This window comes from Gorilla gorilla, chromosome 13, assembly GCF_029281585.2.
Source record: "Gorilla gorilla gorilla isolate KB3781 chromosome 13, NHGRI_mGorGor1-v2.1_pri, whole genome shotgun sequence".
Lineage (NCBI taxonomy): Eukaryota > Metazoa > Chordata > Mammalia > Primates > Hominidae > Gorilla > Gorilla gorilla.
Genome location: NC_073237.2, coordinates 121,303,759 through 121,321,031, shown reverse-complemented (window position 1 = coordinate 121,321,031; position 17,273 = coordinate 121,303,759). Strand labels below are relative to the sequence as shown.

The 17,273-nt window shown below is 39.8% G+C and overlaps 2 protein-coding genes across 8 annotated transcripts in view; both read left to right on the top strand.

Annotated features, from left to right (window-relative positions):
- Positions 1–11,996, top strand: part of SCAI (suppressor of cancer cell invasion) — a 201,054-nt gene extending 189,058 nt beyond the window's left edge. For all 3 annotated transcript variants that reach the window (XM_031014486.3, XM_031014487.3, XM_055351898.2), the window contains one exon: positions 1,637–11,996. In XM_031014486.3, the coding sequence (XP_030870346.1) occupies positions 1,637–1,783 (147 nt within the window). In that variant the 3' untranslated portion in view covers positions 1,784–11,996. The remainder of the gene's footprint in view (positions 1–1,636) is intronic.
- A 1,507-nt stretch (positions 11,997–13,503) lies between these two features.
- The window catches only part of GOLGA1 (golgin A1), a 64,462-nt gene continuing 60,692 nt past the window's right edge, over positions 13,504–17,273 (top strand). For 2 of the 5 annotated variants that reach the window (XM_063697021.1, XM_004048597.5), the window contains exons 1-3: positions 13,504–13,649; positions 14,463–14,512; positions 15,752–16,041. In XM_063697021.1, coding sequence (XP_063553091.1) covers positions 15,907–16,041 — 135 coding nt within the window. In that variant the 5' untranslated portion in view covers positions 13,504–13,649; positions 14,463–14,512; positions 15,752–15,906. Of the gene's footprint in view, positions 13,781–14,462; positions 14,513–15,751; positions 16,042–17,273 lie in introns of all 5 variants that reach the window. The other 3 variants (XM_019033447.3, XR_010130420.1, XM_019033448.3) reach the window with 3 other exon arrangements.

The following is a 17,273-nucleotide window of genomic DNA, read 5'->3' as shown; positions in this document are numbered from 1 at the left end:
TACTAAAAAAATACAAGCTGCCTCTCACTAGCTGTGTGACATTGAAGAGTGATCTCACCTTTCTTAGCCTTAGTTTACTTACCTGTAAAATGATAACAGAAGCTACCTCATGAGATTGCTGTGATGTTTCAGTGGGAGGATTGTGTAACTACTAAGCACAGAGGTACTTACCTTTTAAGCATTGCTTTAACTGTATAGTTTCAGTTTTAAAATTTATTCAGTTTGTTTTTTAACCCAAGCATGTGAATTATCTTGGCAGTGGTTTTAATCTGCACTTGAAAAGAATTCAGTGTATTCTGCTATTACTAGATGGAATGATATAAAAATGTCAATTTGTTCCATTTGATATTAAACTAAACCGAAGAGTGTTCTTTGTATCTTCTGTATTTTTGTTGATTTTCTGTCTGCTTTTTCAATTTCTGAAACAGTAGTATTTAAACCTCTAATTAGGGCTGGGTGCAGTGGGTCACGCCTGTAATCCCAGCACTTGGGGAGGCCCGAGGCGTGTAGATTGGTTGAGCTCAGGAGTTCAAGACCAACAGGGCAAGACCCTGTCTCTACAAAAAATACAAAAATTAGCTGCGCATGGTTGTGCACACCTGTGGTGCCAGCTTCTTGGGAGACTGAGGTGGGAGGATTGCTTGAGCTCATTGCAAGGCTGCAGTAAGCCAGCCTGGGCAACACAGTGAGATTTTATCTCAAAAAAAAAATTTATTTTTGTAATGTGTGAGTGAGTCCTATAGGTAGAGAGAAGTTAACATTTGTATGTATGAACTGTTGCATGAGATGTACAGAAAAGTAGCAACTTCTTCAGGAAATTTTAAATGTATGGCAGGATTATAGTTTATAGAACTTACCAAATGAAGAAGAATTTCTAGGCCAGGCACGGTGGCTCACGCCTGTAATCCCAACACTTTGGGAGGCTGAGGCGGGCAGATCACCTGAGGTCAGGAGTTCGAGACCAGCCTGGCCAACATGGTGAAACGCCTGGGCTGGAGTGCAATGGCGTGATCTCAACTCACTGCAACCTCCGCCTCCCAGGTTCAAGCAGTTCTCCTGCCTCAGCCTCCTGAGTAGCTGAGATTACAGGTGCCCACCACCATGCCCGGCTAATTTTTGTATTTTAGTAGAGATGGGGTTTCAGCATGTTGGCCAGGCTGGTCTCAAACTCCTGACCTCATGATCTGCCCGCTTCGGCCTCCCAAAGTGCTGGGATTACAGGCGTGAGCCACGGTGCCCAGCTGCCCCAGCCTCATTTTAATTTCCAAAGCAATATCTTTTTATTTATTTAACATATACTTGTTGAAATTCTATATGTGTTAGGATTTTCCCCCCAGTAGCATGAATTATATGGTTTCCACATGATACAGAGCATAGTGTCTAGCAACAATAAGCCTCAGTAAACATTTGTGGAATAACTCACTAAATGAATATATTACATTGATTCATCTGAAATTGTCATTTTTAGAGGTCAAAATGGTTAAATATCAGCAATTCAATATTCAACAAATATATTAATAAGAATCATTCCAATATAAAAGTGAAAATACATATTACTCCTTGACACTGTTATCAATGTGTATAATTTTCTTTCATTAGACTACAAAACTTGACTTTTCTCTTCTTTGCCTACCAGGAAACACGAAATTATCCAGAATCATATCCACAACTGCCAAGGGATGAAACAGTGGAGAATCCTCATCTCCAGAAGCACATTTTGGAATTAGCATCCATTCTGGATGTTCGAAACGTGTTCTTTGAGAATACCATTGATGACTATTAAAACAAAAACCCTGTTGTCAAAACAAGTTTTCATTTTCCACAAATTTTAAATGGTGCAGTTTTCTAACGTGATAAGACACATAGTGGTGTTACTTAGTTTTTATTTTTTAATTTAGGGCCACCATTTTAAAAACAAACAGAAAAAAAATGTTCACACTTTTAGGGTAACTGTTTTAAAATGCAACCTTTCAGGTCTTTTAAAATCTTAACCTTGGAATTTTTATTTTTTGATTTTGAGGGATGGATATTTACCTGCAACTTCTAATCCTACACTCAAATAGTCACTATTCTCACCCTGAGAAGAGTAAATCATTTATTTTTGTATAATGAGGTAAATCCAACTCTTATACTTGGACCTAAGTTAAATGTCTGGATTTGGAAATATGTAATGGTTCATAATGATGAAGCTACCCACCATGGACTACTGAAAATCAAGAACAGAGTCCCTCCATAATATATTTTTTCTCATTCCAACTTAGCTGGTAGAAAAATGTTTGATTCTTTGAAACATGATCAAGCCAGTTTTTGAAATCATTTAATTTCTTTCAATACTGTCATAATTTCAGAAATTGGATTGAATTGCATCTGAAAGCTACATCTTGATTGAGGACTTAAGGTGGTAATATTACTTGGAATGTATGAGTATTATGAGATTTATTTGCATATTTTCTTTGTAGTCTGTGAATGCTGGAAATGAAAAAGGAAACAACTTTGAAATATTTTAGTCAAAAAACCATGTCATTGGTTTCATAATACAATGTCTCCAATAGGAATTCTATTTAAACTCTTGGTTTATGAGATCACATTTAAAGATTGGATTGATGTCTGTGACATAAAGTTTTAATTTTTTGCCTCATTCAAATTTATGAGACTTCAAAGTCATAGATGTTTTAAATTTTGGTAAGGGGTAACTGGGTGTTATGAAACCTGAAATGTAAGTTGATTTTGCATTGGTAATTTGGAAATAAGATTTATTAACATTCCCTGTATTTAGTATTTTATATTCATGCACAAAATTTTTATTATCTTAAATAGGACTCAGTGTGTATTATAAAGATTTTTCTTTTTTGTGTTTTCCTTCCCTGTCATTCCCTTTATAATTTCACAGTCACTTGCTATGAAGTCCTCCCTCCTTTTTGATTATGCAGCATTCAATTTCAGAAATCTATGAATGAAAAGGCCTTATACCTAATTTTCTGTACAGGATCACATCTGGAAGTCCCAGGAGAAGTGAGCTGATTGCTTTTGATATCTCTTTCCCATGGCCCTAGGTAAATTATACTCTAAATTTATTTATTTTTTTTTGAGACAGAGTCTTGTTTTTGTTGCCCAGGTTGGAGTGCAGTGGCGCTATCTCGGCTCACTGCAACCTCCGCCTCCCAGGTTCAAGCAATTTTCCTGCCTCAGCCTCCCGAGTAGCTGGGATTACAGGTGCCCGCCACCATGCCTGGCTAATTTTTGTATTTTTAGTAGAGACGGGGTTTCACCATGTTGGTCAGGCTGGTCTCAAACTCCTGACCTTGTGATCTGCCTGCCTCAGCCTCCCAAAGTGCTGGGATTACAGGCGTGAGCCACCGCACCTGGCTATTATTTTTAACTTGGTTTTCATTTCTGGCATAGAGACTAATTTGGGTCTAAGTTATTCCCATTCCTGCTCTGATTTGCTGATTTTTCAAACCTGAAGTCCAAAGTTACTGTTTTGGGGTTTGGGGACTTGGGGAGTATTTTACTTTTTTTTTTTTTTTTTAAGAGACAGAGTCTTGCTTTGTTGCCCAGGTTGGGGTGCAGCAGTACATTCATGGCTCACTGCAGCCTCAAATTCCTGGATTCAGGCAATCTTCTCACCTCAGCCTCCCAAGTAGCTGGGACTACAGGCATGCGCTACCATGCCTGGCTAATATTCTTTATTTTTTAATTTTTTGTAGAGACGTGGTCTCACTTTGTTGAGCAGGCTGGCCTCAAACTCCTGGGCTCAAGTGATCCTCCTGCCTCAACCTCCCAAAGTGCTAGGATTACAGGTGTGAGCCACTGTACCTGGCCTGTTTACTTTTTAAAAATTTTTTTGTTTGTTCTTTCAAACAGTATTTCAGAAAGCTTGGGAAAAGTTACCCTGGAAAGATTTCCTTTGCTAGTGGGTTTTCATTTTCAGGTAAAGACTGCTTTCCTTTTTTTTCAGTATATTAATAAACTTCATAGCTTTCCTTTAGTAACAGTGTTCATTGAACTACAGCAATAGACTATCTTCAGTTTTCTGACCTCTTGTTTCAATTCCCCTTAAGTCCTGTGCCAGTTATGCTCCTACCAACACAGAGTTTCCTGTCCTCTAATGTTTAAAATAGTATTTACTGTTCTGAGCTTTATCCTCCCCCGTTAAGCATAAAGAACACTGGTCTGAGAACTAGGAGACCTAAGTTCTAGTCCTGGCTTTCCTGGTAACTTAAGCGTTATGCCCTTTGACAACTGTCTTCATGTCTCTGCTTGTTAGCACTCTCATCTGTAAAATGAAGAGGTTGGCCCAGGTCCTCTCCAACTCTGATTCTGTAATTTGGACTCTTGGTTCCAAAAATATTGATTTCCCCACTCCAACCACCAAGAGAACTATTTACCCTGTTTGTAGTGTACACAACCTTTTCTTTTGTAAGTCATATTTACCTAGATTTTGTTCAAGAAAATCTGGGTCCCACTTAGCTGTTTTAGAAACTAGTACAGACAGAGACTCTCCTGAGGAAATTAGAGCTTTTATGATTAGAAACATGCTTGTCTAAAACTGAGGGTCTTAGAAATCACAACATTGACCCTTATGACGTTGCCCCTTAAGCTAATAGTGTAATTCCTTACTGGTAGTTAAAAATCTAAAGTGGACTGAAGTGATCTTGAATCTTCAAAGAGAGGAAAACTGTGCTGGAAAATGTTATTGTTTCATTGATGCCTTCAAAAAATGTGTATTAAACAAAGACTATACTCCAGATTTTCTTCTGGGCATTGGGGAAGCAAACAAAATAGACTTAAAAATCCTCGTGTTCATGAAGTTTACATTCTAGTAGAAGGAGTAAGGCAATAAACATAAGTAATTTATGTTAGAAAATGTTAAGTAGGATGGAAAAGTGTAGATTATGGTAAGGTAAATCTTTTGTTTGTTTTCTTAAGAGAAGAACAATGTTTAAAAGAGTGATCAAGCAGGGCATGGTGGCATGACCCTATTAGTCCCAGCTACCTGGGAGGCCGAGGTGGGAGGGTCACTTGAGCCCAGGAGTTTGTGGCTGCAGTGAGCTGTGATTGCACCACTGCACTCCAGCCTGGATGACAAAGCAAGACCTCATCTCTGGAAAAAAAGAAAAGAAAAAGTGATGATCAGGGTAGGCTTCATTAGGAAGGTCACATTTGCATGAACACTTTGCCTTTTCTTTCCTTTTATGAAAGTTTTAAACATAGTTTTTTTGTTTTTTGTTTTTGAGACGGAGTTTCACTCTTGTTACTCAGGCTGCAGTGTGGTGGCAGGATCTCAGCTCACTGCAACCTCCGCCTTCCAGATTCAAGTGATTCTCCTGCCTCAGCCTCCCCAGTAGCTGGGATTACAGGCATGTGCCACCATACCCAGCTAATTTTGTATTTTGAGATGGGGTTTCACCATGTTGGTCAGGCTGGTCTCGAACTCCTGATTTCAGGTGATCCGTTGGCCTCGGCCTCCCAAAGTGCTGGGATTACAGGCATGAGCCACCACGCCCAGCCTAAACATACAGTTTAATAAATCCTCCTTGTACCTCATCCAGCTTCTGTATTTCTTTAATCAAGGGAGAAGAATTATCTAAAAGGACAGTTGCCCAATGGGCTTGAGCTGATAGTGGCAAAGAATTTCATTTTTTAAAAATGCATACCACCTGCCCTTTATAAACAAATTTAAACCCTAATGTATTTAATTTTATAATTCATAAAAATTTAAATATTGGAACTAAGAACAGAGCAAAGCAAAGGGAAAAAGCACTCCTTTGTTTTCAAATTGCACAAACTGTCCCTGGAGATTCTGATAGTCTCTCATCTCTCTTAAGTATCACTGTAAACAACATAGAAAGCATAAGACTGCAAGAAGTCAGTTATACACAAAACAGAATGAAGCACAGTGGAATTTTCTCTTTCTTTATCTGTATATTTCTGAAGTTGGTAAAGCACCTATCTTCTCTATTTTACAGAAGAGAAAGCTGAGACCCAAAAAGCTATTCATAGTGATAGAGTAGAACTAAAACTCAGATCTCCTTATCTCAGCCCAGTCTTCTCAGTAGCTCAGACTGCTTTCTATAATGAACAAGAAAGAATAATTAGGGATTTGTATTTTGGCACAAAACAGTATCAAATTTTTATTGTAAAAATCCACAAATCTGACATTTTATCTTTTATTCTAGCCAGGATGTATTCTTCATTTGCATGTGTGTGTTTCTCTTAGAAAGTGGTGCTCTCAAACCTTTCAAAGCACAGAATTTATTGTACCCTCTTTATTTTTACCAAATTGAAATGTTTCAGGATTTCAGAAGCAAAGTGCAATCCAATTGTGGCTGGAGTTTTCCTGATAGAGGATCCGGGTGGTTCCCTCCCCTCCAACTTCTGGCTACTGCCCTTTATTTCCTTTGTGCAATAGAATTCCCTGAAACAGATTAGGTGGTAATTATACTGATTTAGTCAGGCTAATGGGAAAAGCGACAAATCAGATTTATGTATTAGGTATTATGGAGCTTTCTTTAGCACTCTCCTCCAAGTTCAATCTCTGACATGTGTGATTTAGTAACTTTCTGTCTCTGAGAAGCAGTTTGGACCCAGCTGAAAAATTTTATTTATGGAGACTTGTAATCAGCCTGATATACAGAGAACATTCTGGACTGGAAATATAGTCAGGTACCAAGGTCTGCTAATTTGGCCATTGCCAGTGATTCAAAACCACCTCCCCACCCTGAGTAAAAGATTTGATATGAATATGAATGCTATGAGTCTCCTGGTGATGTTTTGGGTGTATATGTTCCTGTGTGTGTTTGGAAATCATAGAGGGTATTTACCTTGAGGGCTCTTTTGTTGACCTTATTTATTTGAAATTCTTATTTTATTTGTAATGGCATATGTATATTTTTGTGATGCTACATGCAATCTCTGTGTATACTTTTTGTATATATGTGTACATATTTGTAAATATATTGGTATGCAATGATACAGTATGTGTATATTATGTACCCATACCCATTGTGGGCTGAATTTATTTAAGTTCTGTGAGGACATCCTAGTGGCATTGTTCATGCTGCTGTAATTAGGTTGTGGCTGTATCTCATTCATAAGCCTCTATTTTGAGAGGCTTGTGTTTGGATAAAATGGGCTAATTTGGAGTTGAAATTAGGATATGAAGATCTTAACAGAAAGCTGGATATTTATTCTTAGCTTTAAAATCACCTGCAAATTTTTATTTAAACTGATGATAAATTAGTGATATAACCTGAAAAACCTAAGTATGTGAAACTGAGACACCAGCAGATTCTTAGGCTGTAGTAGTCCTTTATTTTCTTGATCCATATTTAAGTATTATTACTGAGTAGTAAATTATGTATATTGGGGCTTAATAGAGAGGCTGTGGAAAAAAATTGCTTTAATCACATTTAAAAACATAGGAAAATGTCCATTAAATAGGGGAAATATATTCCCAGTTGTCATTTTTATGCCTCATACTGAATTTTGATTTTGGAACAATTTTTTTTTCATCTGTGTTTTATGTGTCTCTATGAGGCAGAAAAGGGGGCATTAGCTAAGGGATGGCCTAACCTAAGTAGGATAGGATTTAGTGAGGAACGGGAGGTTGTTAATTTGTATATTTGCAGCAGCTATGATTAATTTAGTCCTGTCTTGGCATTTCCGGCTACAGATTTTTTCTTACTGGACTTGCATATCAAAGGTGAGTAGGCTCATCTGAGAAAATGCTTCCACTGAATAAAATGCCTTCACTCGTGTTGCTGTGTCTCTATGAGACCACTTGTGTTCTGCAAGTTGATGATATATTCGCACATGAAGTAGAGTTTTTAATATTAGATGCATGGTGTGCTATAAAAATCTGGGCCTTCAAACCTCTCCCAAGGATGATAGGGTTGGGGAGGATAAGAGGATAGTAAATACGTGCAATGCCAATTTGTGAACCTATAGAATGTTGCCAGGTATCAATGTTTGGTTACTTCAGTTGACATATTTATTTGCATGAAAGAGTGTAGGAGATGTTTAATATACACTTAAATACATTCACTGCAGAAATTAAGTAGAGGTTATTTTTGCATGATAAAATGTAACTGCAAAGCAACTTTTTACACCAGTATTCTTTGGAAGATTAAATCTATCTGATCCAATATTATCTTAAAATAGAGAAATTATCTCAGGAGTCTGTTTTACCACCCAAAAAAATGTTACATTTGCTGATTCATATTTTAAATAAAACAGCCAACTATTCATAAGACTTTTTAATTACAGTATTAAATTCAGAAATAATTATAACAGCCTTTTTCTTGAATAAATATTAAAATTTGGTAATTTATTATTTCTGAAAAATCAGTGAAAACATCCATAGGATCTGATGCTTTGTTGTTTGAATAACCAAATCATTGTTTTTGCACTGGAGAGTAGTAGAGCAGATATTATACCATTTAAAATTCATGGAACTGACTCAGGCTCCTTGTGGATATTAATTTGAGGACTGTAGTGGTAATCAAAAGTACAGTAGAAAACACTTGACATTGTGAATGTGACCTCTGACCCCAACCGTTGTAAAGCCAATAACTTTGAGGCTGAATAAGGTAACACTTGCTTAGAAAACCCAGCCCTTTCCCCCTAGTCTCCTGCGCTCTTATACATTGATACTTTACATCTATTTTTGCTGTACCTCTCAGTCTTTCCTGGATAATGCGACCACTTAAAAAAAAAAGTGATTCATCGTCCTCAAACTAGAATTTCAAAGCGTAATACTACACTATGTTCCAGCTTCACTGAGTTTTGAACAAAAAGACTTAAGCATGCCTTGTGTTTAAGGAAAAATAATTGATGTGTGAATGGAATCAATCACCTATTGACGGGAAGGGTGTCAGGATGATGTAGGGTGATATGCCTTTAATTGGATAAAGAGAACTGTATTAAGTATAACTAATTTAATAACTGATTGGAGCACCACTCTTAATTTTAAAATATTTTTGTTAATTTCTTTTGTGGTTTTAAAAATTAATAATTTTTTTTTTTTTGAGATGGAGTTTTGCTCGTTGCCCAGGCTGGAGTGCAATGGCGCGATCTCAGCTCACTGCAACCTCCGCCTCCTGGGTTCAAGAGATTCTCCTGCCTCAGCCTCCCAAGTAGCTGGGATTACAGGCGTGTGCCACCATGACCAGCTAATTTTGTATTTTTAGTAGAGACGGGGTTTCACCATGTTGGCCAGGTGGGTCTCGAACTCCGGACCTCAAGTGATCCACCCGCCTCGGCCTCCCAAAGTGCTGGGATTACAGGTGTGAGCCACTGTGCCCGGCCTAAAAAAAATTCTTTTTAATAGTTATCAGACTACTCTAACCAGTGCCATGTTTAAACATACTTGGACAGTAGACTCAGAGTTTTTTTAATAATTTGAAGTACATTATATTAAAACTACAAACTCACTTATTCAAGCCTAAATTTCATCATAGACTATAAATTGGGTATCAATTTCCTATTTTGGTGAACAATTCCAGTCTATCTACTACGACAATCATCTTTTTAGGTGTAATATTGTTTATTAAGACATAGGTAATTTTAGGTTTTATACTTTTCTCCTAGGCTTATGGAATGAAAGCTAATAGGCTGAGTTATATCACTTTCAGAATGAAATAGGGAATTATGGCTAGCCTTCTTATAGGGCTGCCATAAATGATACTTAAATGTTTGTTATATCACTGATTTTCTTTTCTCTTCTGAAGCTGTTGTGAATGTCCACTTTGCCATGATTGAAAGTTGAGATTTGTAAACATTACAATTTGAACCATAAATTTTCTCAAACATGAAATCAGTATGAATAAGTATAAAATTTGAAATGATCATACATGAGAATCCCAAAAGTAAATACTTCCAAACCATAGAGGGATAACCACTGTATTTTTAAAAATATTATTCCCACCCTTAAAGAAGCATGCTACTAATTGCTTTTTTTCTAAATTAAAACTATGTACTGTGGTAAATTAAAAATCTGCAGGAAAAATTGCTTAGTGTTTTAGCACAATAAGAATTTTTATTACTCAGGAGTTGGAGACCAGCCTGGGCAACACAGTGAAACCCTGTCGCTACTAAAATACAAAAAAAAAAAAAAAAAAAATTAGCCAGGCATGGTGGTGTGCCCCTGTAATCCCAGCTACTTGGGAGGCTGAGGCAGGAGAATTGCTTGAACCTGGGAGGCGGAGGTTGCAGTGAGCCGAGATCGTGCCATTGCACTCCAGTCTGGGTGACAGAGCAAGACTCATTCTCAAAAAAAAAAAAAAAAAAAGGAATTTTTATTACTATTTCCTGAAGAATGGTTTTTGTTAACTTGTTTATTGTATCATTAAAAAGACCTTCTAATGGTTCAGTACAATAATCTAGAACTTGATTTATGTGGCTTTTTATAGTTATCTGAATGCATTCCTTTTGCCACATAGACCATATGGCTAGTTCTCCAACTGTTTTTTTTTTTTGCTTGTTTTTAATAAACCTTGCTGTTCAACAATCAGATAAACCTTTAGATTTTGGATGATTCTTCCAGTTGAGGTAGAAACGTCTTAGATAATAGGAAAGGCAAATACAAAGTCCTAACATTTTCATAGTAGAGTTTACAAGTAAAATAACTTATCCATATAGGTTATCTTCGTTGTGTAGCACCAGTATAAATAGTGATTTCATTAATCATTGAATCAGATGAAGCAGTTATAAATCACTTTTTACTTTGTGCTAAGAATTATTGTAATTTCAGGCCACTTTATTATTTCCTCTGAGCAGTTTCCATTGGAAGGTTGAGTTTCCCTTTTTTAAATTCTAATCATCACTAAAGGTTAAGATAATCAAATAGGAGTTAAAATAAGTTATGTTTGATCTTTTTCCCTTGAAAATAATGCTGAACTTATTGTCTACATTCTGATTATTAGGCAGAAATGCACTTGTTTAAATTATAGAAGTAATTCATTTGGAGGATATATTACTCGATTTTCTAGTGGTGTGAAATACTTTTTAAAAATTGTGCTTGTCTGTAACTGAAATGTTATAGAATTGTAACACTATAGGGATTATAGAGTTATATTTATTAGCTCTCCTCAAGAGACTGAAGCACAATATTTTTCATGTAACAATTCTTATCCAAGTGCTGCTAATCTGTCATGCAAATAATGAAGCTATTTGGTTGCCTATTTAGCTATTCACAAATCACTGTAATCTTTGAAACAATCTTGTCGTTCATTTGTATTAATATTTGGATATTGTGAGTTAATACTTTAGAAAAAAATCCATCAACTCAGCCCCGTTAGCAAAACTGTTTGGATTCATAGTTTTTATATGTGTTAACAGTAGAATAAATTTTGAAGGGGCTATTTACTACCAATGACTAAGGGGAAAATTATACTGTCACTATCATTTGACTTGAACATTTGTGGTATTGTAAAAGTCTTGTCAGTTGTGTTCTAAATTGCTTAAGCCATACGTTCTCTTAAACAGGATGTTTTTTTCTTCCTTTCCAGCAGCCTTTTTCTTCTTTGTCTGTTATGGTTAATACTCCATAGATTTTAGAAATTGAGAAGTTCTTGAAACATTTTATTTTCTTGAGTTCATCACTTTTGACTCTTGTATGAGATGTGATTTGTCATAAAAGATAGCCTTTCACTACTTCACTAAATGAATTTCAGAGTAAACACTGTGATTCTGCAGAGCGGATTCAGTAGGCTTTCCAATGTTTTCTCCTGCTATACAGTGCCTACCACCTTGAGGGCACTTCAGTACTAGAGGATGAAAAGTGAAACGTTGTTTTGATGTTTATTGAATAACGAGATTAGAGAATATTTGATTTTTGTTGTCAGTGTATTAAAGAAATTTTCACATTGATAAATGTTCTCTAGGAATGTGTCTACATTCATCAGGTGTGAACTCTTGTACATGAATTTTGTACCTTGAATCCACATATATATTAAGTGTATCATCAATATAAAAATAAACATTATTTGCTTAAAGTTTTTGGTACTTTTTCGGTATTGACAGCTGAACTGTTAGGGTTTGCTTCATTCAAATATCTCAGAGGCTTTGAACTATCTTGGGGTTGATGCTTCTTGTTAGTTTGTCAATGTTTGAATCCTGGTTTTGGTTTTTTCCCTGCCCTGCTCCCGCTGGTCAGAACTGGAACACGCGAAGGAAGGGACTGTTGAAGAATTGGGTGGAATCTGCTTATTCTTGGGCTTGTGTTGAGTCTGGGGATGGAACCAGAGTTCCTTAAGGTGGAATGGCTGGCTTGGCATTGACGAGTTCAGGGACCTGACTTAGGGTACTGATTTGGACCGTGACTTTTTGTTTGAGATAGAGTTTCGCTCTTGTTGCCCAGGCTGGAGTGCAATGGCGCGATCTTGACTCACTGCAACCTACACCTCCCGGGTTCAAGCGATTCTCCTGCGTCAGCCTCCCAAGTAATTGGGATTACAGGCATGGGCCACCATGCCCGGCTAATTTTGTATTTTTAGTAGAGACGAGGTTTCGCTATGTTAGGCTGGTCTGAACTCCTGACCTCGGGTGAACCACCCGCCTCGGCTTCTCAAAGTGTGGGGATTACAGGCGTGAGCCACCGCGCCCGGCCTGGACTGTGACTTAGAACAAGATAGTTTTTCCTCTTTTGTTTTTTTATTTTCCTACTGCCTGCATGATTGCTATTTATTTAAAGAGACGGAGTCTCGCCACGGTGCCCAGGCTGGTCTGGAAGCCCTGGTCTCAAGAGATCCTCCCACCTCGGTCTTCCGAGTAGCTGGGACCACAGAAGCGCGCGCCGTGCACTTTTGATTTCAACTTTCTTCCTAAGCAGAAAGGAGACGGCCCAGCAGCGGATGGTGAAGCTAATCCAATATAGTGAGCTGCCACCAGCGTTTTTAAGTGCATTACATAGTAAGAACGTGGTTCTGCTGGACGTTATGTACTCGGTTGCGATATAAAACGCATCATCTACAGTAGGTGACAGGCGCCAAAGTCTAAAAACTTGTCTCAAGGTGCAAGGTCCCAGGACTAGTTTCTGGAGCTACTGGCTTGTGAGTGAAGCTGGAGGCGCAGACTTCCCGGGTCACACGGTGGCAAGGCAGCTGCCTAGGGTGCGGCGGGACCGGGCGGCGCGGGGGGGGCGCCTGGCCAAGCAGCGCAGCCCCGGCCGGGTTTGTAGCCAGCACAGCACAGCGGGGCCTGTGGCACCGACTGGGTTCTTTTACTTTTGACACGAAGCCCCTCCCACTTACCACGCTCTGCACGCGCCCCTGTTAAAATAGAAAAAGACCGAGAGGCCTCGGAGACTCAGTCATCATCTGCGGCTCTGGCCGCTCGCTGACGTGGCGAACTGGGCTGAGGGAGCGCCCGGCTGGGCACCCGCGAACTCCAGCCGTTCCGGCCCAACCGCCGCTCAGAGGTGGTAACAGTAGCCGCCAAGGCCGCGCACGGGCGCATGCGCGCGTCGGACCAACCCCCCCCCCACCCCCCCACCCCCTCCTTGTGCAGTCACTTCCGGCGCGCTGGGAGACGTGCGATTCCGGGTCGCTGCTCGGCTTGCCGGCTGGGCGGTGGGGGTTGGTGACGCGGGCCGGGGCTCACGAGAGGCCCGGGAGGCGGGGCTTTGCTGGCTGCCCAGAGAGAGGCAGGTGCGCGGGCCAGGACTCCGGGAATGCGAGCAGGCCCCTTATTCTCCCAGTGGCCTCGGTCTGTCCCCACAGCGGCCCGGTCAGGGTTGCCCGAGCCCCAAGGCGGGGGGCGGCACCGGGGTGCTGAAAGGGTGAGAGTGGGGGCGGAGGCGGGCTGCCCCGGCCTGGGAGTCTGGAGCCTAGGGTTCCGGGATTCCTCCCTGCGCGACCTTGGACAAGTCGCTCCTCATCTCTAGGGCTCAGTTTCCCTGCTGTCAAATGGGAGAGATGTTGGATCCTTCGTTTCTTTGACAGTCCAAAGCACGGGCGGGGCTGGAGGTAGCCTGAGGGAGTGAGATCCAAACTGCCGTGGCAGGCACCTGCCTGCCTACCTGGGGGTTAGGCATCTGTCTTTACCCAATTTTGCCTTGCTTTTTCTCAGTGCAAATCCGTGACCAGACAGCCCGGGGTCTGGCCAGGTAAACAGTATGTGAGTGTAGTAATCAACTGAGAAATAAATACTGGCTCCAGGAAAACTTAACCTCATTCAAATTGTTTTGCTGAGGGCTCCCAGGGAGAAGTGAATTTAGGCACCCGCTGCGGTGATCAATTCTGTTCTATGCGCTTGTAAGTGAAGCTCTTAGGCAAAAAACAAATTCATAGGAGATCAGGGTTAGGGAGGGTATCCCATTGAGAGTTGTGACAGGTTTTCTTACCCCCTTTAATCCTTTTGCCCCTCCTCTTCCTTCACTTCTTCCCCCTATCCCCACCCAACATTTTGGCCATACACTTGAAAAGAAATACCCAATGCATTTTATCTTTGTCTTCATGCAGGACAGAATGCTTTGACCTCCAACCTGTTTTAAATCTAGTAGATAAGCCAGGTGAGTAAGTGGTTTACACACATTGAAAGTAAAGTTTCTGAAGAGTTGTACAGCCTTAATGGAGGATCTGAAGTGGTAAGATGGCATTTGTGTATCTCAGAGCAGAGCTTAGGTATCCTCCACAAAACATGGAAAGTTAAGGTTGGAACCAGAATATTAGTGTTTTATACACCATTAGGAGGAAAAGATTTTTGAATCTTACTTTGAATATCATGTCAAACATTCTTAAGAAAAGAAACTGTGAGGCCGGGCACAGTGGCTTATGCCTGTAATCCCAGCACTTTGGGAGGCCAATGCAGGTGGATCATCTGAGGTCAAGAGTTTGAGACCAGCCTGACCAACACGGAGAAACCTCGTCTCTACTAAAAATACAAAATAAGCCGGGCGTGGTGGCGCATTCCTGTAATCCCAGCTACTCAGGAGGCTGAGGCAGGAGAATCGCTTGAACCCAGGAGGCGGAGGTTGCGGTGAGCCGAGATCGTGCCATTGCATTCCAGCCCTAGGCAACAAGAGCGAAACTCCATCTCAAAAAAAAAAAAAAAAAAAAAAAAAAAAGAAAGAAAGAAAGAAAATAAACTGAATGGAGGTAATTTTATCAAACTCAAAACCACACAGCATCTCCAGAAAATGTTCAAGGATATCAGATACTTATACAATAGAGTTGTCTGGTGTGTCTTCTTTTTTCTGTTACCAGCTTTTCCTATTGGACAGTTGATTGCAAACCATCCTGAAACAGTAGGATATTACACCTTTTACGTATTGAATTACATATTGAATATTGAATTACATATGAATTGAATTACATGCATTTTTGTCTTCAACTTAAAGAACACTAAACTGTAGTTAAGCTTATTGGAGGAAGGATTTGAAATCATTAAGTCATGAATATATGATGTTGATGTCTGCTCTGGGACATTTTACCAAGTATGTTATATGTCATAGCCAACATGTTGTAATTTAAAAAAAAAACGTAGAGATTTGTGAATCAGAGTCCTCTGTTCAAATACCAGCCCTTCCACTTAGCCACACAATCTTTAGGTTACTTCATCTCCTTGAGACTGGGTTTCTTCATCTGTATATGCATATGAAGCACCTGAGTGCTTTTTAAATGTTTAGTAATTGTGTTCTATAAGTGTACATGTAAGTTATGAAACTTAATTTTGAAATCTAAAACTTAACTCAGATGTGAAATCTTTCCAGTGTTTAACTTTTGAACTGTCTCTTTCATCTGATTTATAGATCCTGTGTTGCCATAAGCCCTTGGCCCACATTTAAGTGGGAATGCAGCTAGCTTGGATGTCTGAAACTTTGTAGGCGCCTGTGTCTGAATCCTGAACACAGGCACCAGGACTACTGAGAGCTTGTCATCCGTGCAGGATAGCCACACAGCAAACATGTTTGCAAAACTGAAGAAGAAAATTGCAGAAGAGACTGCTGTTGCTCAGAGGCCAGGAGGTGCTACTAGGATCCCACGGTCTGTGAGCAAGGAATCAGTTGCCTCAATGGGAGCTGACTCAGGAGATGACTTTGTAAGTACCTTTACTTAAGAAATAAAGATACTTTTGCAGGGAATTCTTCCAATAAATATTTTAAATTGCTTGATTATTTCATACCTTTCATGGTTTATAGCTGTACAAGAGCCTGTACATCTGATTCTTCTTACTCTGAGGTACCTTTTTGTTAATGTTTGGTTTGTAAATGTTAAGGTACTCTATTTTTTTCCTTATTTTTCTGTGATTTCCTCTCCATATTCTCTCCAGTGTCCTCTTGTACTGTTTTTCCATCTATATACCTTGTACATCTTCTTTTGCATTTCATTTCTGAAAATGTCTGGGCCTGTTTTCATTGCAGACGTATATACTTATGTAACAACTAAGTCATTGCTGCTTAACAAGGTCTCTGAGTTGTGGTATGGGGTTAGCCAGAGTGCATTGTTGTATTGGGACGATTGATGGAAAGATGGCACCAGTGATTACAGTATGTTTCTTTTTTTCTTTTTTGTTTTTTTTTTTTTTTTTTGAGATGGACTCTCGCTCTGTAGCCCAAAGTGGAGTGCAGTGGCCTGATCTCGGTTCACCACAACCTCTGCCTCTGGGGCTCAAGCAATTCTCGTGCGTCAGCCTTCCAAGTAGCTGGGACTACAGGTGTGTTCCACCATGCCTGGCTAATTTTTTGTATTTTAGTAGAGACAGGTTTTCACCATGTTGCCCAGGGTGGTCTCAAACTCCTGAGCTCAGGCGATCCGCCCACCTTGGCCTCCCAAAGTGCTGGGATTACAGGCGTGAGCCACCATGCCCAGCCTACAATATGTTTCTTATTAGTAAAATACATTTGTGACTATAAGATTTCAAAAAATGAAGATGTTGCTATATGAGGGAAATGTCATGCTTAAAAAATAAAGTGTGGCTTTTGCATATGACAGGATCCTCTTAAGTTAGATAAATTTCTTTTCTTTTTTTTTTTTTTTTTTTTTTGAGACAGAGTCTCACTCTGTCAGCCAGGCCGGAGTGCAGTGGCATGATCTCAGCTCATTGCATCCTCCACCTCCCGGGTTCAAGCAATTCTTCTGCCTCAGCGTCCCAAGTAGCTGGGACTGCAGGTGCCCACCACCACACCCGGCTAATTTTTTTTTGTTTTTTGTTTATTGTTTTTGAGATAGAGTCTCGCTCTGTCACCTAGGGTGGAGTGCAGCAGCACAATCTCGGCTCACTGCAACCTCCATCTCCCGGGTTCAAGCGATTTTCCTGCCTCAGCCTCCTGA